The following is a 27187-nucleotide window of genomic DNA, read 5'->3' as shown; positions in this document are numbered from 1 at the left end:
ATACCATTTTCACTGCAGCACCGTGCAGTTTAATTTTCTTTACAAAAATACTTTTAAGCTGCCCAAAGTTTAAATTGATTGCTGATGTTTTGCTTATTTTAAACAAATATGCTATGCCTTTTTTTCAATTAACTCTGCTTCTACTTCTAAACCGAATCGTATTCTTAATGAAAACTCAATTCGAATTGAAATTATGCGCGATGTATTCGTAATTTTTTCCAAAGTTTACCATAAAACGCAGAGTTCTCTTTGCAACTAAGATTTTTTATGTTTTCACTCCTTCCATAAGTCGTCATAACTTCTCTAACTACAATAATTTTAAACACTGACACATTGTTCTACTCAGAATGAAACATACTTTACAAAAAATGACTGAAATGAAAATACTTTCTTGTGAAACTCTAGAAAAGAGACTAGAAAAATTTAAAATTTAAAAAAAGTTGTGAACATTTCAGGATGATTGCAAATTTGTCCCAAATATTCAAACTATTTTCGCATAGGCCGTTATTGATTTAAAAAATGTCAAAATGTTTCTTTCCAGTGATATATTAAAACTTAAAATAGCTAAAAAATTAAAGAAACTAAAGCTTGTTTTGTAGGTGAGGACATGCCAAATTAATTTTTATAAATAAGTTGATAATTTTACGATATTTTAAAATATGTATAAGAATAATTCACGCGATAGGGTACTAGGATAAAAGGGTATCGGGTATTTCGATTTTTGAATACTCAAGACTAAAAAAAAACAAAAAAAGGGCTCTTCAAAAGTGACGCCTAGATGTCAGTGGGGAATAATTCCTAGACGTTACATATTTTTTATTTCATCTTTCATCATTTGTCAAGTACACAAATGTGCAACTTTGCACGATTCAACAACGCCTTACAATTATTGAAACTTATTATGAAAATGGTCGATCTTTAAGAACAACATATCGCGAAGTTCGTGTTTGTTTTTGGTGAAAATAATTTACCGATTGAAAGGTTGGTGGAAAAATTTGAGGAAACTGGTTGTGTTGAAAATAAAAAAAGTACTGGCAGACCAAAAAGAGGATGTTCAATTGGGAACAACTGTTGCGGAACAAACTTCGACATCAGTATTTTGACGTTCTCAACTATTAGGCATTCATGAATTGACTGTTTGGTGGATTTCGCCTGTAGACAACCTATTCTCAGGGTGGACATTTAAATGATGACGTTTTTCACACACATTTTTGAATAAAAATAGTGAAACCTAAATGAATCTAAATTTGTACATACTTTATTTTAAAACAATATCTAGGCGCGTCTTTTGAAATACCCTCTGCTATACGGAGAAGTATGAATATATGAAATATAAAAATATAGAAATTTTTTGGACAGCATTAAAATTTCTAAATCTCTCCAGCTGTTTACAACTTTCACGTTCTTCGGCACTCTACCAATTTCGCTGAAGGTCTATGTGCTTATATATGTATATACTTAATATACAATACCAATGTGCATGTCAACAAACAATGCCTTATAACTCCCGCAGGACTTTTGTGCTGTAGCCAATCGACTAAAAAAAAGCAAAAACAAGAGGAACCCTAAAAGTAACTGAAAATGTCAAATACATGTGTCTATGTGTATTTGTGTACGGATAACTGTTTACATATTTACAATGTGACACGCTTTTTTATATCGGTCACACAGCAATTTTATAAACAAGCACGCGCGCAAAAACACGCATTTGTTTGTATGAGGGCTCTGTATAGAAACTAGGGCACTGTGAGTGTATGTTTGCGAGTGTTTGCATTCCTTAGGAACGGTGAACGTTCGAACTAGGAAACGAGCCAACCAAGAGACCGCCCAACCGACTAGCCGACAAAACGACCGACAGACCAGAGGGCGAACAAACCAACGACCGATCAGCCGTCGCCGCAGTGTCTCAGCGTCTGCGTGTGAACAGCCTCGACACGTCAACCACACGACACAAACACTCAGGCAGTTGGTGTTTTATACAAATACAAAAACAAAACTTTGTACGTTTATATGTATGTATGAGTGTAAGGAAATTTCTGCTTTGTTTAGGATGTAGCGAGAGCAGAAGTCTGCATAGATTTCTAAATGACAATTATGCTCCATTCTTTTTAAATATGTGGAACGAAAAGAAAATTTCAACTGTATTGGTAGAAATTTTCATATTCCTTAAAATGTAAAGTTCCTGATAGTTTCACAGGGCGTATGATAAACATTTTAAATATATTTGCTAAAAAAATACAACAAAATAAAATAAATAAATAAAATAAGAAAAAATATAGTGAGATAACGGTATTTTGCAATTCGATACGCATGGCTAAATGCCGTAATTTGTCTATAATGAGTCCCATACGCAAACAATATCATATAAACAGTCATGCTTGAAACTGCATGGCAGTGTTACACGGCGTATGTGGAACATTAGAATTCACAATGAAGCGCAAACTTCAGAAAAGATATTAAGCCTGAATAAATTAATTTATACTTGGAAATTAATGCCAAATAAATAACATTTAGCCCTTTATGGATGCCAATACAGTTATAGCGCCTGTGATAACGTCATTACATATTTTAAGATCTGAAGATTAGCTACAGGGCGTATGATTAACTATTTGATACTCATTTCGGAGTACAATAAATCCATATTTTTCGATCGAAACAGAAAAGCGACCATGTAATCCCACAAATACATCATGAATAGACCATTTTTGTAGAACATAGTCATCGTCTAGCACGTTTATTTTTTTTACAATGGGGCAAAGCTTCAAAAATGGTCATAAAAGTCAATGCTTTCATCTTAATTTATTTTATCTTATTTTAATTCTTTTTAAATAGAAAACGTATTTAACTTCACGAGCGTCCATGTCTTTTTTAGAACAATTTTTTTCCTTAGCTTATTACTGCGTAACTTTGTAATTTTGTTTTTCATTCATATATTTGTTGCTATTTTTTTAATTTTGAAATATTTTCTTCGATAGAGTATAATTTTCTTACTAATTGTACAAGGTGGCGCAAAATTAATCAAACCATAGGGATGGTTTATAATTTTTGCAAATAGTGTCGTATGGCAGGAAGAGCACAATCGATCAGCTAAATACGATACAAAGGGGCATAAGAGAGCAACATCTTGATGATGTGACTACCCAGGATAGACGCAAGGAGGGCCGACCCTAAATATTTGAAACTTGTGTACTAGACAGCTTCAGTTTACAAACGGACTAGCAATGGACCGCATAATGATAAAAAACAAAATGATTTGTGTTACTCAAATTATTTTTTAAAACGATTTAGGATTTTTTATATGTTTCCATTACTCAAATTATTTTTTTTATTTGGTAAAAAAATTAATAAAAAAAATTTGGACGATGAATTGCAGCAACTCTGAAATCAAATGGTGCAAGATTTTCATTACTTTACATGGTTTGTTTAATTAGTAAAAACGTTACTCAAAAACAAAAGAGGTTACATTAAATGGGCCAAATTTCTTTTTAAAAGAAGTAATAAAATTAAAGCAAGCTGGCCCCCTTAACCTTTTTAGCGCCCCATCTGTGGAAGCATTATGGGCAATATGCTTTTTATGCATATTTTAATCAGGTTTTATTGAAAAATACTACTGAAGAAAAATAAGTTCTTATGTATATATATATATCCATTGGGCCAAAGTAAAGATTTCCATCACAAATTATTTTATTCCATTTGGTAAAAAAAGTATTCAAAAACAAAATGGAATGATTAATTTTGCGCCACTTTAGTAACACTTTATTGCATATTCACGTTAAATGCGCCAATTTTTTTTTAATCGCATTTTAATTGTTTTTGGGTATTTTAAATTAGTTTCTTAATTGCCTAATTCACAAATTCCTCGGTTAGCATTAAAAAAAAAAACATGTAAATGTGGCTCCCTAAACTTTTTAGCGCGTCATCTGTGTAAAAATTTCGGGCAATGTGCGCTTTTGTACATATTTTCATCAGATTTTATTGAAAAATTCTACTGAATAAAAATAAGTTCTTCAGTCTTGCGTTGGTTTCGTTAATCTACTTTGATTTTTGACAGGGTAGGGGATTAACCTGCCGCTACCAGTCCTAAGTAGCGGGAATGCCCACCTGTCGTTGCTGAGGAACGAGGAGTACCGCGCTTTACGTGGGATTCGAACCCACAACCTCTGGGATGGCAGTCTAGTGCACTTACGCTAGACTAACGAGGACATAACTTCTTACCTAGTATAAAAAAAATATTAAATCTTTTCAGAGACTTGCACTTCGACCTCATGGTGAAATCTTTTCATAAAATTTAGATTCCTTACTTTGTTGTGGCGAGTAGTGAAAACCAGAAGGTTTGAAGCGTATAGTTCTAAAAATGTTCAGTTTTAGAATTATTTGTTAGTTAAATAAAGAATAGCAGATACATATTTATGTAGAAATGTGAAAACAAGGCGTTGCAAAAGTAATCATTCAGTTTTGTTTTTGAATAACTTTTTCACTAAGTAAAAAACAAAATTATTTGAGTGGTGGAAACCTTTTAGGTGATGAACCTTTACGCACTCCATTGCTTGTCCGTTTGTGTACCGCAGCTGTCCAGTTCTCAAGTGTCAAATATGATTGACAAACGACGCCATTTACAAAAATTACACATCTTTCCGATAGGGTGATTAATTTTGCGCCACTTTGTAGAAGACTGAAATGAAGTGTTCCATTTAACACTGATTAATGCTTGAGAGCATAAATAAAAAGATTTTATATTTCTTGGAAATTGTATTATTATATTTTTTCAATTTGATTTATTTATTTTGTAAATCCGTTATCTAAAAAAATTTCCGCATACTCTTAAAAGCGTATAAAATTTGATCAAAGAAATTCTTCTTCTGAGACTAATTGATATTTAAACAATAACTAGTTTCAATACTGCTCCAAAAAAATATGCAGTAACGAGTACTCCTTCAAATCGCTTTGTTGTCAGCGGAAAGAAAATTTGTTTAATTTTTTATTTGTTTGCTATTCCTTTCCACCTCTATTGCTTTATTCCTGTATCTTTTTAAATTTGTTTTTATAGTTACACGAATGAGTGTACATTTGTGGGAGCTTGAAAGCTTTTTCGGAATATGAGCGGCATAGCATGGCCGAGAGCGGAGAGTAATTATGCACAGTTAGAACGTGCGACGAACGCTAGCGAAGTGCACGTGCAAGTGTAAACGAAAAATCAGCGATAAAGGATAACAATGTGGGGATAAACAATGAAACAGTAGCAGTTTTCGCGTGCGACAGACACAACGAACGAACGGGAAAATAAATACGAATTTTTTCGTTAAAGCAAACGTGAATTGCAAAGGGGCACACCTACAAACATATTAGGCTAAAGTGCGGTTCAAAGTGGTAAACAATAAAAATAAAAACAAAATGAAAATATATTGAAGATATTGAATGCAGGTGAAAGAGAATAAATTTATTACAAAATAAGCAACAACAAATGTAGAAAAGTGCTGAAGGTTTTTTTTTATTTTTTTTTAGTATTTGTGAGTTGTGAAATATACAGTGTTTTTTCTTTTCCATTTGCAGTGCTAATTTTACGCCGTGAAAGCGGCAATGAAAAATTTCTAATGTGAAGAAGCAGAAAAAATCAGTGGCAAATTTAAAATAAACATTGAGATATGCAAAAGTACAGTGAATTTATGAATAAAGGCAGAAAAAGGAAAAACAAATAATACAACAACAAAAACCAAAAAACTTCGTTTTGCCTGCAAACGAATTCAGGCAGCAAAGGTAGAAATAATAAAAGGTGCAGCAAAAACTACAACAACCACAAAACGTACGAACTAACATTACGCACAAGCAAATTGCAGTGTATTAACAACAACTAAAGTAGAAAATAAAAAAAGTGTAAAGGAAGATTTCATAGCAATACCAGTTACAAAGGAAACAAGTTTATAAAAAAAAATTATTAAATATTTACGCGTATAAAGTAAACTCGTGCTTGACGTTTAAATAAATTCTAAATAAAAATATACTACTACTACTACTACTACTACCACTACTACTATAACTACTCATACAAACAAAATATATATGTATATAACCAAATAAACTTATCGCACTGAGGAAGCACCGCTTATTCATTAGCTGTCAGTGGAAAATCAACAAATTACGGCCATCATAATTCACAAATTTTGGCACTTTCAAAGGACAATCGCATATTGCAATTATTATTCGCCGCAATTGAAGTTAAATAACCCCTTCTGCACGATGTTATAATTGTACGGGTGCTATTGTACATTTGCGCAAGTGCGCAACCCCAAAAAACCGCTTCTGCTGAAACATGCAAAATTTCATAGTGTGAATGTTGGCAACGCTGGCGTGCCTCGGTGGTTTTGCCTGCATTAGGACTAGGTAAGTGCAAAAAGGATAAAAATATTAATAGATTTTTATAATGGGATATAACAAACAGCGCTTCGTCATAGACAGAAATTGTAATGAAATCAAGCGAAGATTTGAGAACTACTTTCATATTTGAAAAATAAACACAAATTTAAGTAACTAAATAATATTTTTTGTTTTTTTTTTTCCTTCTTCACTCCACTCGGGAGCATAGGGCTCCTACAAGACTTAGTCTTGTGTTTGTTTCCAGTTCTAAATAGTGAGAATGCTCACCTGCCGTTGCTTAGGAACAACGCCTTCTAACTGTTTAGAGTGCCATCTGTGTTTCACATTTTTTTGCCCGAAGGATCACACAGATGGTTGAGGACTTCGCTTAATTTGATGTGTCTGCGCTATTACCGCGATTGCCTCTTACCACTAGGAAAGTAAGTTAGCTTGGAAAAGTGCGAGGACCGTGCATTACGTGGGATTCGAACCCACAACCTCTGGGATGGCAGGCTAACAACTGTATTAGTATGTAAATAATAATTTTTTCAGTTTTGGAAGTTTCAAAAAACTTCAAAAGTCCTAACTGGAAACGGATTAATGGTAATGAATTAAAAAATCACTTCAACAAAAATTAAATATAGTTTAATATTTTCATTAAGCCAAGTTTGCCTCCTGAATGTTAAGCGCAGTCCACAAATCATTTAGAACTTGTTTTCACTTTCCAAATTATTTGTTGGCTAAACCAGCTACCAGGCACAGCCTTAAGTTCGTGAAGATGACTTCTAATTGTTATAAACTTTATACGGCTAAGAATATATTGAAGAGGTTCGTAAGGTACCCTCCTTTATTATGTATTTTCATACCGTTAAAAATAGTTGGTTGTCGTTTCGAGTTTTTTGCACATTTACTTCACCGTTTAAGTATAAAAATTCGATGTTGATATGCTCTGGCAGTGATGTTGTTTTAACGCCATTTGCCAAACTTATTGTTTATTATTCAGTAACTAACGACAAATCTGACATCGACGGCCTTGGCCAATCGACCAACGCTCTCGCAGAGCAATCGAAAAATTGAAATCTCTAATCCGTCGTAGGGGCGGTTGGCATTTGATAGGTGTCATATTTCATAGATAATAATACAAAACAAATGAAAAATAAATTCATTAATAATCTCACACACTTTGGTTTATTCCAATTGAAACCAACATTTTCTATTAGCGTCTATTTTAGCAAAAATACTAAAAATCACAATTTTTCCCCATAGGTTTTATTATTATTTCCTAAGAAGGCGACCTGCGGCCTCGCAAAAAATAAATCTCATTCCTCAAAAACAAAAACATATCCTTTCCATCCTTACTCCCGCACAATAGTCAGCGCATTATTTGCGTTGTGGCTGCTAAAAGAAGCAAAAACAAAGAAAAGCACACAGTTACACATTGCATCACGTGGCGCCAGCAAGAGGAAGCGGGCAGCCGCGGTAATAGCGCAGACACACCACTTTAGCGAAATCCTCAACCATCTGTGCGATCCTTTTGTTAGAAAAATGTGACACACAGATGGCGCTCCAAGCAGCAAGAAGGCTCCAAGCACTACTTATCACTGATAGCGGCAGGCCAATCACCTACACTGGCAGAAATCAAATAGGTTAACGAAACCAACGCCAGAAAAGTCTTGTCGATACCCTATGCTCCCGAGAGGAGTGAATAAGAAAAAAAAGGGAGGTGACTTTTAAATGTAATTTAAAGTCCTTATTTGTTTAGTTTTTTCTTTTTTTCGGTCTGGTTAACATATTTCATATATTTTGAGTAAACGTCGTTTCCAGGTCATATAAAAAAACTCGTTTCGCGCCTAGTTGTATGAGAACTATTAATATTGATGACTAAAGTTTGGCAAGTCGTCATGAAATCGGTTGCGAAAATTTACTTTGAATAAATAAAGTCTGTTCGCGAAATTCATTTCGTCCTTTTGACTTGTGATTTACACGCTGGTGGCATCACCTTTATTTCTTTCGAAATGAGAAAGGAGCATCCGTTATGGTAATCGAGCTATGGTGACTGAATTTTTGTTTCCAAAAATTAATCAGCTAAACATCGACGACATTTGGTTACAACAAAACGGCGAAACTTGCCATACTCAATATGTCCAGGTACCCAATATATGTGTCTGTATGCGGCTAGTCTCTCTATGGCTTCCCTGGTCCTAAGAACGTTTCTAGATGAAATTTCATATGAGTTTATTGCCTTTCTTGCTGCTTGACTGTTGTCAACGTATATATTTATGTTGGAATTGCTCGATGTCTTTGCTAGTGGTATTTGTGCAGCCTTCCCTACCGCAACGACTTCTGCTAGTAGTCAGGGAGCTTAATTGGCCACCTGATGTATAGCTCTGCACAATAAATCCCTGCACCTATTCCGTTCCGAATTGTATTTCGGAGTCATACCTATAGTCCGTATTGGTCCGATAACTCATACCTATTGAGCTATGCCCGAATATTTTACAGGTAAATTCAGTCGTTACGTTAAGTCTTGCGGCAGATCTAGCTGCTAGACCTTCTGCCGCAATGTCAATCGAGGTTGAGTATTCTCTCAAGTGCTGCCGTAGTAGTAGTTTTAATTGCTCATGTAGGGCACCAAGACGTTGAATACCTTCCATAGGTGTATTGTGTGTCGCTTTTTCCAATGCAATCCATCTCACTAGAGCACCATAGAGTAATACTCATATTGTCTTTCTAAATTAATTTTTAAGCATATTTAGATCATCAGTATGTAAATGAAATTTGGCAAAAGAGGAACATTAATAAAGAGTACTAATAACAACCGCTCCAAGATACTTTCTTGTGGCACACAAGAGCTTGCGATGAAGGATTGGAATAATATATTGCCAAACAAAACAGTACACACCGGATTGCTTAGATAGAGTTTAAATGATGAAAGAAGAGTATGCTTTAAGTGTTTCTAAAAGACTCGCTTTATTATTCAATTTCTGTCTATGAGACCAACCTCAAAATTTGAATGTTACATACACATTCAAATACATGCATTTATTTATAGATATTTCAGTATGTATACGTATCCATTTTTTCATATTTGATTTATAGCATCTATGTTATTGATAAAATATAATTTCCCTTAATTTGTTCTATATATTAATAACTTATTTTCTTCCGAAACCTGACATCATTCGCGGCGGAGCTGTCAGTTCCTATCGAAAAAATGCTATCTTGACTAATTATCAATAGCAAGCGAGCTTAATTAATTACAAAGAAATAATACAAATGGTTTATTGGTGTCCGAATTGTCATGATGCCTCAGTCGTACCTCCATTCTCCACACAGGTAACTCGACTAATGGATAAGGATAACTGAATATGCCCCTTCATCTACAAAAACTAAAAATATTGTACAAAGTCATTTATTATACGCATTCGAAAATTTGCTAGAGCGCCCATTAACAGCGTTGTATTTCATTGTACTCCTACGCATTCAAGAGTTCATAAATATGTGCCTTTCTCTAAACTGTGCAACGATAGAAAGAATAAATGTTGAATTTTATTACATTTTTATTACTGCTACTCCTATTTACTCTCATTATGCAACTCAAAAACGGGTGACCTTTTCATTGAAGGTCAAGACAATTTATTGTTTATTGATGATTAGGACAAACGACATTTGGCCAAACGATTATCAAACATTTGAAAAATATGTACTTCAGTGCACAATACATAAACGATGCACGTTTATATATGAATGTGTGTTTGTAATCCCATGCAAATACGAAAAGAAATCAAATGTTAGTGACAGCCTATTAACTTTTTCTAGTAGCGCATCCGTTAGTTGGGGGGAGCAAAGCGGTGAGGGGTCTCAACTGTGAAACGGTCATTTATGAGCATTTGCTGTGCGCCAATGAAAGAAACCCCATTTACCAGAAAATCAATTGAATTGATTTACCACGACGATTTGGAGTGATGGCGATTGTTTTCGTGCTTTTGAGTTCGGCGTTCGGTGGTGTGGGTGCACACGAAATGACAAAATGACACTGCATTAAGCGGAATGTCAGTGAAATGGCAGGTTAAAGGCTTAAATCGATTTTTTTACAACCTATTACAACGCGCCCTCGCACTCACACAGCTGCAGGCAGTAAGTACGGGCACGCAGCACCTCACGCGCTATTTCACTTTCTTACACGGATAATGTGTGGGTGTGTGTGTGTATGTATGTTCGTTAATTTATATGCTTTGTTAGGCAATGACGACAATTCGTCTGGAAAATGTCAATCGCCAGATAAAGACGAAAGTCTGCATGAATGGGTGTACGAACTAATGGACGAGGAGGTAATGCAAGAATTAGGTCAGCATTGCCGTGTAAAGTATTCATAAATACGAACGAACTAAGTATGAAATAAAATAAAATAAAATATGTACTGATCATTGTGTGTGCAGTGAACAGAAGGTATTATTTGGAGGCTTACGGTATTTCTACAGTTACACGAGTTCTTATCAGTACTTGTTTGCTACCTGAAACTGGCCATAAAATCGTTTTGAGTCTTTTGGATTAAGTAAAGAAAAATTTGTACTTTTTGATTGGAAACAGATTCATGAAAAATTTGGTCAAACAGAAAAAAATAGGTGAAAGTATGAATGAATAACTTTTTTTAAATAAAAAGATTATTTTGCTATCTTGTTCACAAGTGTAAAATACGCCTCAAATACGACGCCATTTGCGAAAGTATAACTTGCGATAGGGTGTCATTGCAATTTAGAGAGTTTGATTTTCCAAAGATTTTGAACGTACTGAATCCACATCAAGGACCATAATTGCTTTGGTCACATTCTAATCTAAAGGCATGAGTATATTTAAAATTATTTAAAACGTCTATTAACTAATAATCATGTAGATATCAAACAGTTGACTTGTATGTCACTCGGAAGGAAGTAGACTTCACTGCCTGGTACGAATACGGAACTACGGGACGCAGAGAAATCTTTAAGAAGCTATCTGAGCAGTATCCACTGTGTTTGGCACCTAAGGGTGATCTTATGCGCATAGTTTCATTTGGAAGGAAATTTAATGTCAAATTTCCATTCCGTGAGCAATGCAGTAATTTAGAGTGGATTTGAAGAATGAAATAGGTTCTGGATCCGGATGGGACTTAAATGATGGTAATAATTATCATTACGCTATGGGAGGAATGGCAACTGTTTTCCAAACGGAAATTCTTGCCATTCTGAAAGTTGCAGAATGAATAACTGAGAGGAAATGGAGCCGGAAACTGATTGGAGTCTTTAGTGACAGTGAGGCTGCACTGAAGGTATTGGAGGACGAAAAACAGACATCAGGGGTGGTTCAAGAATGTAAGAAGAAGCATAATTCTGTTACAAGACGGAATAAGATTGTACTTATATGGGTTCCAGGGCACCACAATGTTCAAGGAAATGAAATTGCCGATGGATTGGCCAACTGCGGATAAGCGATTACCCCACATAGAATCAGTTCCACAGCAACCATGAATTGGATCACCTACTATGTGTGTAATTTACATAAAGAGCGATGGTCCAGTCTAGAACGCTGCAGAACTGCAAATTGTTTTGTGACAAGACCGAACAGAAAACTATCGAACTTTCTTCTAAAAGTTGGTAGAAAAGACTGCACTTCATGATCGGTATTATTAAAGTACACAACCCATGGAGTCAGCATATGGCCACGATTGGAATCATTGGAGACCCGATTTGCCTGTTTTGCTTAGAGGAAGCGGAAAGTATTGCGCATTTTCTCTGTTAGTGTCCTGCCTTTACTAGAGCCAGGTTACGAATTTCAAATTTCAATTTCAAACGATGTTGGAAAAAAGATGTTGCTGTGTATGGTTTTCCGCGGAAACCTGAATCACCAGAGTAATTGGATACGTTGCATACGTACGTTGCATACTTTTGGAACACTGTATTTTGATTGCCGGTAAAATTTCTCTTGGCTTGAGTAGTAGTAATTTATAACGTTCTTGAAGTGAAGCTCCATAGTTGTATGCCTTCTCCCATTTGTGTTTGGGTTTTAAGGCAAGCCTTTTCGTGGCAGAAAAGCAACTCGAGACTCACCATTGTCGGCGAAGAGGCAATAGTTTGTGTTCGTAGCAGGTTTTCAAATTAGCAGTTGCACTCTGTTGCTTGATATTTAACTTTTCTTTCTTCAAGTTATCATCTTTAAAGCGTTACTGGTTTTATTCGAATACCAAAATGCTCGATTATTACTATTACTATTCGGGATAAGTTTAAAATAATTATTATTTTCTATATTACAAGTCCCGCCGACTTCATCTATTTAACTGAAAGCTAAAATTAGTAAAAATATTATTACTAAATAATTTTCAATCTTCTCCGTTGTCTTTCCTTTTTTCCATTATTCTACGTAAGGGAACATAAAACTTAATTAATATTTTCAATTCCTGGATCTGCACTAATTGTCAGATATTCTTTTGTAATTCAACCCCATTGAATCGAATTTTCTCGAAAATATCCTATCGAATTCAAATGTTTACAGTTCCCGGTGCGACTCGCTTTCGCAATGACTATTAACAAAGCACAAGGACAATCGTTACAAATTTGTGGATTAACTTTGGAGAATCCATGCTTCTCACATGGACAGCTCTATGTGGCTTGCTCACGTGTCGGAAAACCTTATGATTTATTCGTCTACGCACCAGATGGAAAAACAAGAAATATTGTGTATCCCACAGCACTTCAATAAATATCGAATTGAAGCTAAACTTTGTAATTTCACAATTTTTTCGAAATAAACAAAATCAATAAAATCGTTTAGAAGGAATTGAATATTTATGTACTGATTTTTGTTGGCAACGCGCGCCGGGTACAGCTAGTCATCAGTAAAATATTAATCGAGTTAAAAATGATAGTTAAAAATGTTTGCTTGATAAAATTTTGAATTTATGATTTTTCACTAAGTGTTTCCTGCGGTAAACAGATTTTATGAAAAAATAATTTATTTAATCATATTGCCTTTACATATCTAAGACGACTTTCCCGGTCACCCTGTATAATATGTATACTAGTTGATGCCCGTAGGCGGCCGCCGTGGCCGAATGGGTTCGTGCGTGACCACCATTCGGAATTCACAGAGAGAACGTTGGTTCGAATCTCGGCGAAACACCAAAATTAAGAAACAAATTTTTCTAATAGCGGTCGCCCCTCGGCAGACAATGGCAAGCCTCCGAGTGTATAGCTGCCCATGAAAAAGCTCCTCATAAATATATCTGCCGTTCGGAATCGGCTTGAAACTGTAGGTCCCTCCATTTGTGGAACAACATCAAGACTCACGCTCGGTCAAACACCCAAAAAGGGTGTACGCGCCATTTATATACATATATAGTCCGTAACTTCGCTTGCAAAGCCATGAATTCCTCTTTTTTGCGATAATGGTTTTCGTCTTATGTGCCTTCAAAAAGTAGATGGACATATTCTAAGACAATTTTAATACTTTCGCTATTCAAAATAATTTATTTATCTGTACTGTTGTTTACCATTTTCGTCTTAAAAGCTTCATAAATAATTTCAATTAAAATTTGTTTATTCTTTTGAGCATAATAAGTTTGGTACTCATAACCTAACCTCTAATTACGTTTATTATTAATTTAATTAATTCATTTTTTTCTTTTCTAATTTTTGTTTCTTTAATATTAGATGCCAAGGACGCATGAAATTATTATGGCATTAATTCCATAAATCTTCACCTTGACACATGTATATTTATTTGCATACAATTAATATATTTTGTAATTCATTTATTAGTTTCCAAAAAATAGGTGGCAACGCCAGCTGGAAAATTTTTTTAAAGTTGAAACTAAAACACAATTTTCTTCTGATATTCATATTTCAGTATTACAATGAAATTTGTCACAAACTGACATTTTGAAGTTCAAATCATGTGGCAACACCAAAGGAAACTACTTGTGCATTCAAATTTGTGTAAACACTTTTCATTTGATATCTACAAATATTTTAATATTCATGTGAAATTTATGACAAACTACTATTTCGTGAAAATAAAAAAAAAATAAAAATAAAAATTGAGGTGACAACGCTATAGAGATATGTTTTTAAGATACATGTTTTTGAAAAATATGTTTTAATAAATTACTTTTATTTTAATACAAACAGGTGGCAACACCCTGCTAAAATAAGTGTTACAACTATAATATATACGACCAATAGGCTTTCTAACGGTTTAAAAAAATAATAATCTGGTTTAGGTTAGCCAGGTTGCTTGTCTAAGAAAAGAAACTCGGTGGCCCTAAGGCCCATTGTGATACCTGCATTTTATTTCCAACTAAGTTGTTTAAGCCATTTAGATCTTTTTAAGTAGGTATTTTTTTTATCAGGACAGAACTAGACAGCACGACACAATTAAATCCATTGTACTGCACTCAGATTCCCTTTTTAATTTTCTTTAAATCTACTCCACCTCCGAAGAAATCTGAGTAGATCTTATGGTGGCAAGGAGCCAAGGTGGTCGCTTCTTAATACATCAGTGCCAAAGATCTCAAGTCTGATTCGAGCGAAGGCTGGGCAGATGCACAGAAAGTGGTCCATCGTCTCATCCACCTCTCCACATGCTGGGCAGAGTGCACTGTCTGAGATGCCCACCTTTTCCTCCTACAGTCCCCTCTGCTTAGCGACAGCAGGAACTGCGACAGTCGGTCGGACATAACAGGTAGCATCAGTTTTGTTCATCAACAGCCTCTCTCAGCCTGCCAAGCTTGCTTGTGGATTAAAGTAACCCGTTTGCTAACCGTGGCTTTGATGGTTGCAGAAGGGAGTAGCACTACGGGCTCCGGGCTAAAAAGGTTGGCCTCAGAGCCCATTCTGGCTAAAGAGCCAGAGATCTCGTTACCCACCACACCCACTAAGCATCAGGCTATTATGTCTACCGACATACTTCAGCCTGGATGTACAGGACTCGACTACCCTTGAAGTGGTTGGGGTAAGAAGATAACTAGGATCTCCGATATGACATTTTGTAAATTTCGTAGGTCTTCGAAGAAATAATCGCCAAGATATTTGGCACGGCTTCTTTGAAGTGCAGGCCATTTACAGAGGGATGTTGTCCTGATTCGATTTCTTCTACAGCTCCACAACTCCTGCAAAAGTCATTGTGAGGTACACCCATTCTACTGGCTAGGGTGCCCGTTATAAGACATTTTATCTGGACAGTTGGTATTATGAGAAAAATTTTCCTCTCAGAAATACACTCGGAGCTTTGTCATAGTCTACCGAAGACCGATCGCCACTAGAAACAAATTTTCTCGTCCACAATGGCTTTCGGATGCGCGCTCCCCCGACACACAAACGTATTCGACTAAGACGGCTGCCAAAAATTAACAATTTGTAAAATGAATCACTCAGCAAATAAAAGATTCTGCTCTTCAATCACCCTTCCTTCATTATATTTCGATACACTTAAATTCTGGTATCTTTTTCTTATCTCATTATGCCTTTCAATTTTATTTGCCCAACAAGAATAAAATAAAAACAAGGCTATTGAAAAAATATTGCTCTTAAATCCAAACACACTATTGACTTTTTAAATGGATAAACAAATAAAATGGGACAGAATGCGTCACTGCAAGAGTTCACTTCACTTTCAGCTCACTCATCTTCTCATATTCTCGCACACAATGCCCCACTCAACCACTTGATTTCATCTGGTGTCATTATACTTTGTGTGTATTACTCTTCAGCTGGCGCAAATGTAATCTACTATTTGCCGGCCATTTGCCTTTCCTTTTGGCTGTGCTGCTTGTTCTCATAATTTTCGTTTATTAATATTTTCTGACAATAAAAGACGCGATCGGCAGCTGCTGCAAACATACATCTGTGTACTCATATATACTGACATACTCGTATATTCAGAGCACATAGAAAGAAATTTTAGTACATAAATTGTAAAAAAATAGTAATAATTGAGTAATAAATATACAGCAGGAGGATTTCATACAAGATGTGTTCATTAGTACTAGCGACGAACAAAAGCTTTGAAAATTTGGTAAGGAGTAAACGAAGAAAATATACAAGGGCAGCATAGGTCAAAATACGCGTTGATAGAAATCATTCACTTCCCAATTTTCCGGTTTATGCTTTGTAAAACCAAATAACACTGATTCCACACGTCTTCCATTTTTAAAACTGTTTAAAGCACTCGAAGCGGGTTCTTGCTTCAAATTAATTTTTTTAAATTTTACTCATTGTCTTATTTAAAAACACAAAATATATTATGAACTTATTCTATTGTGTGTAGGACTTAAAGATGTCAGCAGAAAAATGTCTTTAAATGTTTTCAATATACCTACGTACAGCCTTGACCAATAGTATTAGGCACCCCATTCATCACTGAATTTTGCGTTTTAAAAAGTGAAGTAATGAAGTGGCTGCCGTAGCCGAATGCTTGGTGCGTGACTACCATTCAGGAGTGCATAGGTTCGACTCTCGAATGAAACAGCAAAATAATAGAAACAGTTTTTCTATAGCGGTCACCTTCGGGAGGAAATGGCGAGCCTCCGAGTGTATTTCTTCCGTGAAAAGCTTCTCATAAAAGCCATTTGCCTTTCGGAGCCAGTTTAAAATTGTAGGTGCCTCCATTTGTGGAACAACATCAAGACGCACGCCACAAACAGGAGGAGGAGCTCGGCTAAATTATTTTTTTATTTCATGATCTATTATTAATAAATCAGTACAAAGAAAAAAATTTAGTGATAAAAAATTAATATTTAATAGTTCCACCCTTTGATTTAATAACAGCAGAAATCCTTTGAGAAGCAAGCTTTCCACATTCAGCTGTGCTATGGCGTTCAACTCGAGAATTTAAGTATTTTTCAGGGCTGTTTGCGATACTGTGCTGCGTTCCTTTATCTAACGTTTTGCACATACTTAGCTCATCTGAAGACTCTGCTGGCCAAACTAACAAAACAAAGTTATTGCTTCTAAGCCAACTGATTTGCCGCTGAGTTGAGACAAGGAGTATTGTGTTGTTGGAATTGAACTACATCTAAATTAATGTCGCCGAAAATGCGCGCTAACAAAGGCAATTGAAATTTGAAAAAGGCGAAACAAGAAGTACCGACGGAATAGTAACTCCTAAAAAACTCAGGCTAAAAGCCAATTTATTCAAAGCTCTGGAAAGTATAAGGGTAGGAAGTCGAGGAGGAAAGGAGAGAGAGTGACAGAGGAGTGATGGAGAGAAAGAGATAGTGAGAGAGAGGGAGTGACAGAGAGAAAGGGATAGGATAGAATAGAGACAGAGACAGAGATAGCTGATCCTGTGAGAATTTTCCAGACTCTTTGGCAAATCTGAAAATTTTCTCCAATTTTCTCTCTCATGACATCGGAACCCAAAATTCGAAACCTTGCTCTCAAGGACACTCACAGAGAAAATGTTCAGTGCTATACTCTTCCGCTTCCTCTAAGCAAGACATGCACATATTGAGGACCCGTTTCCAATGGTGAACATATGCTGACTCCATGGGTTGTGTCCTGTAATAATACCGACCATCAATCATATTTTTTATCAAGTTTTAGAAGAAAGTTCGTTCGTTTTCTATTCGGTCTTGTCACAAAACACTTTGAAGTTCTGTAGCGTTCTAGACTGGACCATCGCTGAATACAATTGCAGTCAATTGCATACAATTTCTTATTGCTGTAGAATTGATTCTGATTGGATTCGACCCCTGTGGTGTAACCACTGATCACTGGCTAATTCATCGACAGTTTCATGCATTTATTTACTTTATACCCAGATCACAATGCTGCCTCTGTCGTGCTTAACAGTATATACTACACAATCTGAATAGTATTCCTCGTCAAACCGTCGCCTTACCAACGCCAAACCAGGTGTTCCAAATGCCTGTGGTAAAAGAAAATAATCGTTTTATAAGGTTTGTGTTATTTCCTCCAAGTTTTTTTGTTGATAACACAGGCCGACAAAATTTAACCAACATTCAGACCCGGAAACCAGACTATATATTTCCGAAGGTTTATGATGCGCTGAATCCAAATCTGGCCTCAGAATTGCTCTATCAGCTCTGGTTTTCGAGATATCCTAACCTAAAAGTGCAAAAAACCCCATTTTTGCCCATATTTGAGGTTATGTAGCCTTGCAGATGTTTTCTTTCACCAAAATTAAAGGATGGCATCTTTAAATACAATCCTTCTTTTTTCAAATGGCGTTTTGTTTGCTCAAATATCATTTTTTTTCGCAGAGATATCGCATTTTGAAATTTTCATGTTTTTTTTTGTATTTTTTGCACTTAGGATATCTCGAAAACCAGAGCTGATAGAGCAATTCTGAGGCCAGATTTGGATTCAGCGCATCATAAACCTTCGGAAATATATAATCTGGTTTCTGGGTCTGAATGTTGGTTAAATTTTGTTGGCCTAGTTCCATTAAACACGAAAGATACGATTATCGTAAAAACTCAAACTAATAAATTAATTTTAGTTATCAATCCGAATTTTGCATGGACAGAGAAGCAGATATTAGTTTAAATTATTTCGGATACTTTTCCTTGTAGACTAGTGTAATTTGAAACGATGCAAACTAAGCCTCCCTCAAAGTTCGATTCATCAGACCACAGAACATTTATCTAATTTTCCTTCGTAAAATGTTGGTATCGTAGAGCTCATTCCAAATGCCTTTTCCGATTTTTGAAGTGAAACTTCTTAGGCGTCGATGGACAAGCGAGAATGGAGAGTAAAATTTCAAGGCCATGCAACGTTTTGGGTATTTTCGTTCCGCGATCGAGAAAAAAGATATAACAAAGAGGAAAAGGGGAGAGAGAGAGAGCTATACCTTAAATATATTTAGTGATGGACTAGTATAACTTACATAAATATGTATATAACTATGTATGTGTGGATAAGTGAATACTGTGTACATGGGAGTGAGAAAGAAGCACATCCTTAAGCTTAGGGAGATTATTTCGATAGTACTCGTAATCTGTATGTTAGTGTTATTGAGAATATGCAAATTTGTATTTAATTATGTGTGTATGTATGTATGTATGCATGTTCTTGCGGGTATTATATGATGGGAAATTGGGGAATTCAATTGAGTGGTGCGATTTCGAAAACTTCCAATAGATAGTTTCTAGTTGTTGATATGTGTTTATGGATGTGTGCAAATACATTGCGAATTCTTCGTTTAATGAGTCTACATACAAACATTTGTGTGTGTGTACATATATCGTTTGTATAAAAATAATTTCAAAGTTCGATGACTACTTTATTACTACATACATATATACTTACACACCTACACGTAAGTTATACTTTAAAGCTAGAGTACAAACACAATTTTTCATTGTCATAATTTAAGCTTCGCTCAGCTGCTATTTTTTTTTTTTTTTTTGTAAATTTTGTCTATTTGTATTCTCTGCAAATGTTGTGAATTTATTTAGATGTATATTCTTTCTCTCTCTCTCCCTCGTTTGGTCTGCCTTGAAAGTTTCACTTCTGTTATGTGTACTACGCTACACACACTTTGTTTTAATAAAAGCCACGGCTTTTTTCGGGCTTTGCATCCTTCTAAACCTGCTTTCAAAAGGCTTCTTCCGGATTCTCTAATTTCTTTCGACAAGGGCGGAAGAGGAGTTTTTACGATCCTTGACAGACCCGACCTCGAGTTTTCGATCTTCCCGTTCACTAATGAGGCGTTTTCGTCAACGTTTTGATTTGTTATGATTAGATTTTGTCTCCGCAAATCGATTAGTAACACATTGGACTACACACCGCAAACATCCCACCAAATTGGCAATCTTAACCTGAGATTTCCCTTTCTCACTTAGGGCTTGGATTCTCACTCTTTTGTTCTTACAAAATCCACTTTTCTTAGGCATTCCGATAAGATGCCTAAGCATCGGTCGTATTTACATCGAGTTTCTGAATAATTCTTTTACTAAATAAGTGGGTAAGTTAAAGTTTGGGTAAGTTAAAGTTTTATTTAGATCTTTACAATATCATCTGTTGATTGGAAAATGTGATATGCTTCAAGTGGCTGCCGTCTGTGTTGATACATATTTGTGTCCATTTCATCACATTTTCCCTGACTTTCCGCAAGATTTCCGTTGATTACTGATCGCATTCCTGCGGAATATTATCTTTCCCTCTAAGGCTGAAAGTAAATACGCGACTTCAAGTAGCCACAAGGAAAGAAGTCTGCGATGGTTAAATAGGGTGATTTAACTTGCCATGCCGAGCCCCCAAAACGAGAGATTACACGACTAGGAACCACTTCCTTTAAATATCCATTGATACCCGTGCTGTGTGTTTGGTTGCGTATTTCGGCCAATCACTTCTTTCGCGTGAACGCCGCACCACCCAATGACTTTGAGTGGATGTAATGTCTCTTTGTGTATCGCACGTGGATTATGAGTGCCCTAAAAATGAAGATTTTGCTTATTGACGTAACGCCTTAGGTGGAAATGTGTCTCGTCGCTCATGATGATTTTCAAGGCAAAATCGTTCTCTTCGTTGTTGCGAAAAAAAAAAAATAATAATAAGGTGGATGCGGATGAGTCAAAGCGCGACTGGAAAGTTTGAGCTTTGCATTTATTTTGGTTACTCTGAGTTGATGACCTTTTCAAGCGCCGTGTTGCTGACATAATTCCTTAATACTTAATACTTACAATTTCACGTACAGGGGGTGGCTATTAAGTCTATGAAAGAAACGTCGTTGTCTTCAAAAGTAGTTATGTGACAGCGCCAATCGTTTTGGCACGTCTCTGGTAATATAACCAACATTCCATCTAGCCCCACTATTTGATCCGTGGAAAGTCGTCTCCTTCTACTAGGTTTTGTAGCTGTTTTCTTTTCCTTGATGAATAATATATTATAGATTGTGGCTCCATACGCGCTGTAGTTTCTTTTCCCTCCACATTGACTTAAGGGAGCAATAGATAGGATGTAACATCTGAATACAAGGTCCAAGGCACTTTTTTATTGATTCAATGAAGGAGTATTCTATGAAGAGATCTCCATTAAGCTTAAATTTAGGCTTGCGGTTCACTACAGTGCCTTCCAAAAGCAGGTAGCTGATATAAAAGAAGTTGTGAACTGGATGCTGACTAGTGTGTAAGCAATATATTTTAAGGAGGTAAACAGTGATTTTGATAGCTAGGCGTAAATCAAAGCATTTGACTCACTGATGGTGTACTCGAATGCCTAACTTCTTCTTCGGTCTCAGTTTAATATTTCGCTATCAAGCTTATGTGGGTATCAGGCCAGAAGGACATTGATAAATCAGAACTCTGCTTATGAACAACCACAAGACGCCTGTGGTCTACTCTATTTGTTTATTTATAAAAATAAACAGCTGTGAATAGAAATAATTATCAAGATATATCTTGTTTCTTCTTAAATTTATTCAACCCATCATAAGGTAAGTCAAGGTTTTTTATCCGACCGATCTGCCAAATCAGTCTTTAAGTCAAAGTAAGTTTCAGAAAATCAAACATCCACGTACCAATCAAATAACACCGGGCCTAGGTGTAGCTTTATCATGAGGTAATACCTTTGCAGTAGAGGTACTTATATGGGGAGCAAAGTCTTCTTCTTACTCGGAAGGGCATGGAGGAGTAGTCTTAGCACATTTTGCAACCCTAAATGAGATCTAATCTCAAAAGCTTAGTAACGTTAGGAATTTAAAAACTTTAATTCTTTGGTACTCCAATCTTCGATAAAGAGGGTACAGTAGTCTTACCACAGACATCGCTCATCGAATGCCGTAAATAGTTTTTGTTTTTTTACTAAGACTGCTTTTCATATTTATGGCCATGATCTTCACTGTGCAGCGTTGTGAGTTGACAGCCTGATGAATTGGCGCCACGACTATTTGCCTGACTGTTGGCCGCAACCAACCGCAGTGTTTGTTTTCTGCTTTGTTTTTCTTTTGGCCGACTGCGGTGGTCGCGTTGTTGTTGATGCTGGTGGCAGCAGTGGCGGCATATACTCTTACACACAAGCCTTTGTTGTTCTTTTGGTTGGCGAGTGCTGCGTCTATTTTTATTTACAGCGCTCGATGTTGCATGCAAACGCTTAGCAGCTACATAAAGTCGCAGCCACAGCTGCAGTCGCAGCTGCGTGCCAATATTGTATCGGACTTTGTTTGCTGTTAGTAAGCAGAATCGCCATTGTTGTTGTTATTTTTGGTATTTTTAGGGAACAACTATTAGCCTGCGTGAGTGCGATTTATTAGTCACATTAATTAATATTAATGCCAAGGGTGTGACTTTAATGCGTTGCAAGTGTTGTCAACAGCAATTGTTGGGTGCGAAGAAACAAATAAATATATTGTTTTTTATTTAAAAAAAAGACAAATTCCACGAGGCAGGAAACAGAGATTAGTGCAATACAAAAATTTCTAACAACTTATTGCATTTTCCCGACTCAGCTGTGAGAAAGTAATGAAATGGAAATATTAAAATACTTTTAATATAACAGGAAACATTTTTCTGAAAATTATGCCAAATGAACTAATTAGTAAGAAACTTCACCCAAAGTGCATACAATTTATGACTCCCAGTGGAAGGAGGGCGCGCATTTATACCGGAATTTTATTTGCTCGTGTATCTTTCTACGCCCTCTGCTGAGTCTTTATTCGTATTAAAATGCACTTTTCCTAATTGAATTAGGTAATATCACGAATGCGCTAATGTCTTCATGTAAGTGGATAATTTTCCTGTTTTAAGCATGCCCCCTGAAGAGGGAAAACTCTGCAAGGGAAGAAAATATGACGTCTAGTAAATTGTTTGTGCTCAAACTGGCCTTAAGGTTACGGGAATCTTCATCTTCTTCTTTTTGATTGGCGCGATAACCACCTAAGCGGTTTTGGCTGAGTTTAGGAACGCGCGAATTTTCGAGCGTTATTCCGTTCAAGCTCCTCGCACTCACGTATTTCGGCCTCTCGTCTGATAATTCGTCTCTCTTCCTTTCTTAGCTTCCAGTAGCGATCCCTCATGGTTCGCGTTGTGCCCGATCACAATGTGGCTCTATAGGCAGCTTCTGTTTTTTTTCCCCCGCGGCAGCATTACATTCTTCGCAGTACCAACAGTTTTTTCTTTGGCGCTGGTACATAAAGAACGAGAATTGCTGCTCCTTTGCTCGTGCATGCCAGTTTGTTGGGCAGTACTCTCCGAGAGCAGGAGTGAGAGTCGAGTGGCGAATCTCCTGGCTGTCTGTTGCGATTGCAGCTTTTCGATGTCGAACATTCTTTACGTATTTTGATGTACGTTTTTTGTTGCACAGAGGCGTGTGCGGTATTTGGCTGCAACGAGGTAATGATGCGAGTCGATGTTGGGTCCTTAGATCGTAAGTACATCTAAAACACTAAAAGCGTATCTTCCATCTATCACAACTTGATCGATTTGGTTTCGCGTTTTTCGATCAGGAGACAGCCACGTTGCTTGATGTATTTTCTTATGCTGGAATCTGGTGCTGCAGACTACCATGTTTCGAGCCCGACGAAGTCGGTCAGTCTCTGTCCGTTACCGGATGCTTCGTTGTGCAGTCTGAATTTTTCGACTAAGGGACCAAAAATTCGCTGCTTGCTCACCCCCTGCGTTGAAGCCGCTAAGCACGACTATTATGTCGTGGCGGGGGTAGCGCTCAGAGGAATGTTCTAGGCACTCACAGAAGGAATCTTTGTTCGCATCGTCCTTCTCTTCCGTCGGGGCGTCGGCGCAAATGAGTGAGATGTTAAAAAATCGGACTTTTATGCGGATTTTTGTGAGGCGCTCGTCCACCGGATGGAGCAACAGTACTTGCGCCCCTTTACATGGCAGCTGTAGTAGGCGTCGCAAGGTCTTCAGTTTTTCTTGTCTTGCCCCCCTCTACCTACCCCCTTGTTATGTACTTCATGCTTTATGGTACCACGAATCAAGCTCTGTTAGGGGAGTGTTCTTCAGAGATATGGAATCAGCGAACGTGCCAAATGTTCTAATACAAAATTACTATTTTACAAAGCAAGTTTTCAAATTCTTAGATCTTCCTCAACATCATTGATTGTGTTAATGTTGTTTACTCATGTTTATCTTACTTACTTATCATTGTCAGTTAGCGTTAGCATTATAAAAAATTGTTCGTGTCCACTACCAATTTGCTCGCTTACTTTTTACATATACACATTTAGGAAGAATTGTCTGGTTGCTTAGTGGGTAGGACAACCTTTCTTATACTCGAACAACAACAGTAGTAAGCACTTGTCATTGCGTGACATCTGCACATTTCCATGAAATAAACAAAATGACTAAATGCGGTATGAAAACTAAGAAAGAAAGTTAAACGGAGCACAAGAGAGTAAATAATGACGATGATTTGTGTTGAGGTTTTGGGAACGGTAGAAAAATGCAAAGGCGTTGCAAATACACCCACTATTACTTTGAGACTATAGTAAATAGTTGCTGAGCTTTCGTTGTTCCGAGAAAGGTATTCAGCACGGCCGAATAAGAAAAAATTGACATCAGTGTCCCATACGAAATAAGAAAAATTTCTAACAGACCCAAATGCCATATGTTGACGTTTTGAAACCCCTTCAAGTATATTTTTGTGAGCACACATTTTAAGAACACAAATTTAAATGGATAAATGTGAAGTGTAACTGCAATTTTATAATAAACTCAGACTCTTTAATTTTTTACGTGTGCGAGATGAAGCTTTCGCTAACATTTTGACGAAATGCGGTCGTCTCTCCCCCTGCAGTGCTCGTAATGCATCAAAGTTTTTGCTATAACTGCAAAAGTACCAGCGGCTGAATAGAACATACTGTTATTTACATACAAATGGAAACTAAATATGTTACAGAACCTACTACTGTTATCTTAACAGATTCTTCTCTCAGACATAAAAATGATTTGTAAAACGAGTACAAAAGTTTATGATTTGACTTTTTTTGAGTAGATTCAAATATACCGTTCCATGAATTTCAAATTCATCGACAGGGTAATTTTATTCTATTTCTTAGATTTCAGCGTTACTTGTAGGGAAAATCGAGTCCGAGTTCCACGGCTCTCCGGGCTTTGCATTGCGGGAGCTACAAATTCAGCTATGAGGCTACAAACAATCGGTCAGCTTACCTCTGGAACCTCCGCACATAGCTCTATTACTCGGAATGACACGGTCAATTCAGGCTATACCATATACTTTGCGGAACTAAGCATCGAAGACATTTAAAATTCTTAAATATTGCACTGTGTTTCAAGCTGAGATCTTTGCTGTAAAGAAAGCAGCAGAGCCTGTATGAACAGATGCAAGAATTAAATGCGCAATAAACTTCTACGTGGATAGCCAATTAGCTATAAAAGCGATCAAATCATATTGCCTATCATCCAAAAATATCCATGAATGCAAGGAAGCAATTAACAAGCTCGCTCGTAACCGTAGACTGTATATAAGGATTCGGGGCATAAAGACATAGAGGGAAATGAGACAGTAAACGGAATGGCTAAAGAAGGTGCGAGACTTGCAGGGGATCAAATAAGTTAGGTACTTAAACCTCTGCGCACAATTCAAAAAGAACTAGAGGAGCAAACGTTGAGAAAGCCGAAAGGCAGATGGCTTAGTTTAAATAATTGCAAAGTAGCTAGGATCACTTGTAAATACGCACATGACGACATCGATGGAAAAAGCTGTAGAACTTTACTTGGTATACTAACAGGGCACTGCCTACTTGCAATACACGCTTACAAGCTAAGTCTAACTTTAAACGATGCATGCAGGAAATGTAATGAGCCGGGCACAAGAGAAATCCTGGAGCATCTTCTATGCTACTGCTGGCTCTTTAAAAAACTAAACTATGCTACTTGGGTGCTCTCAGTTTTGAAAGACTAGAATCTGTTTCTGAACTGGAGCTTCGGAGACTTCTTAAATTTTCGCTAAAAAATCGCTATGGACTAAAATGGGCTCTGCGTGTCTTAGGTAGGTAGTGTCCGGTTTTGAAACACCCTGTGGTTTTTTCTAACATCAGTCGACACGCGGCAAGCAATGGCGAAAATTATAAAGCTAATCCACCTGAAATACTCTCTGACCTATAACCCTTCAAACGAAACTCCATCCATGCACCTCTTTTTTGGGACTGATTTTTATGGTTTCCATAACATCTGCCGAAAATCTAAAATTTGTGTTAATCCATTTCAAAATTTCTGTAAATCCATTTCAGTCAGTTTCAGCATAAGTTTAGCGTAAGTGCAAAATTTTGTGTCAGTGGCTTGTTGCGTTTAAGTTTGAATGGCTGTATATTTTCTACGCCTATATTACTAATCGCCGAAAGTGAGTGCTTTTGTATGTGATTATCGTTCAGTTGATCATGGGTTCAAGCTCAATTGAGAATAAGAAAAATTCAGGAACATTTTTTTTCTAATTCCAGTTCCGTTTATATATTAGCAGAACAACAAGACGCACATCGCAAAATTGAAATATTATACATATATCTCTGCTTTATTATTGTTTTTTTTTTCAAAATTCCGGTTTACCCTTTAATTTATTTATATATTTTCTATATCGCTTTCGGTCGCAAGCTGGCAACCATTCATCACTGATCATCCACGCCTGCCATTTTCCCTGCCGGCCACTCGAAATTTTGTTGCTAATTTTTTTGTTTGTTTTGCCCATCAAGGAGTGACGTGACAACAGTACTATTTTAGTGCCTGCAACGTTGACGAAGGCGCTGACTGCGGCTGATGCTGCAGCAGCGCGGAAAAGCGACACTTTTTTGCAAAAGTCTACGACTCGACGCTCTTTCGGTGACAATTTTTCACTTCAGTTGCAAAGAGTGAGTCGAGGCGAGTATA

The 27187-nt window shown here is 36.7% G+C and overlaps 1 protein-coding gene across 1 annotated transcript in view; it reads left to right on the top strand.

The window, feature by feature from the left end:
* Positions 1 to 9566: 9566 nt before the first annotated feature.
* The window catches only part of LOC129236084 (calcium-activated potassium channel slowpoke), a 282580-nt gene continuing 264959 nt past the window's right edge, over positions 9567 to 27187 (top strand). The window contains exon 1 of the mRNA XM_054870285.1: positions 9567 to 9687. Coding sequence (XP_054726260.1) covers positions 9628 to 9687 — 60 coding nt within the window. The 5' untranslated portion in view covers positions 9567 to 9627. The remainder of the gene's footprint in view (positions 9688 to 27187) is intronic.

This window comes from Anastrepha obliqua, chromosome 1 (assembly GCF_027943255.1).
Source record: "Anastrepha obliqua isolate idAnaObli1 chromosome 1, idAnaObli1_1.0, whole genome shotgun sequence".
Classification (NCBI taxonomy): Eukaryota; Metazoa; Arthropoda; class Insecta; order Diptera; family Tephritidae; genus Anastrepha; species Anastrepha obliqua.
Note: the sequence above shows the minus strand (reverse complement) of the source record. Positions and strands in the feature narration are given on the sequence as shown.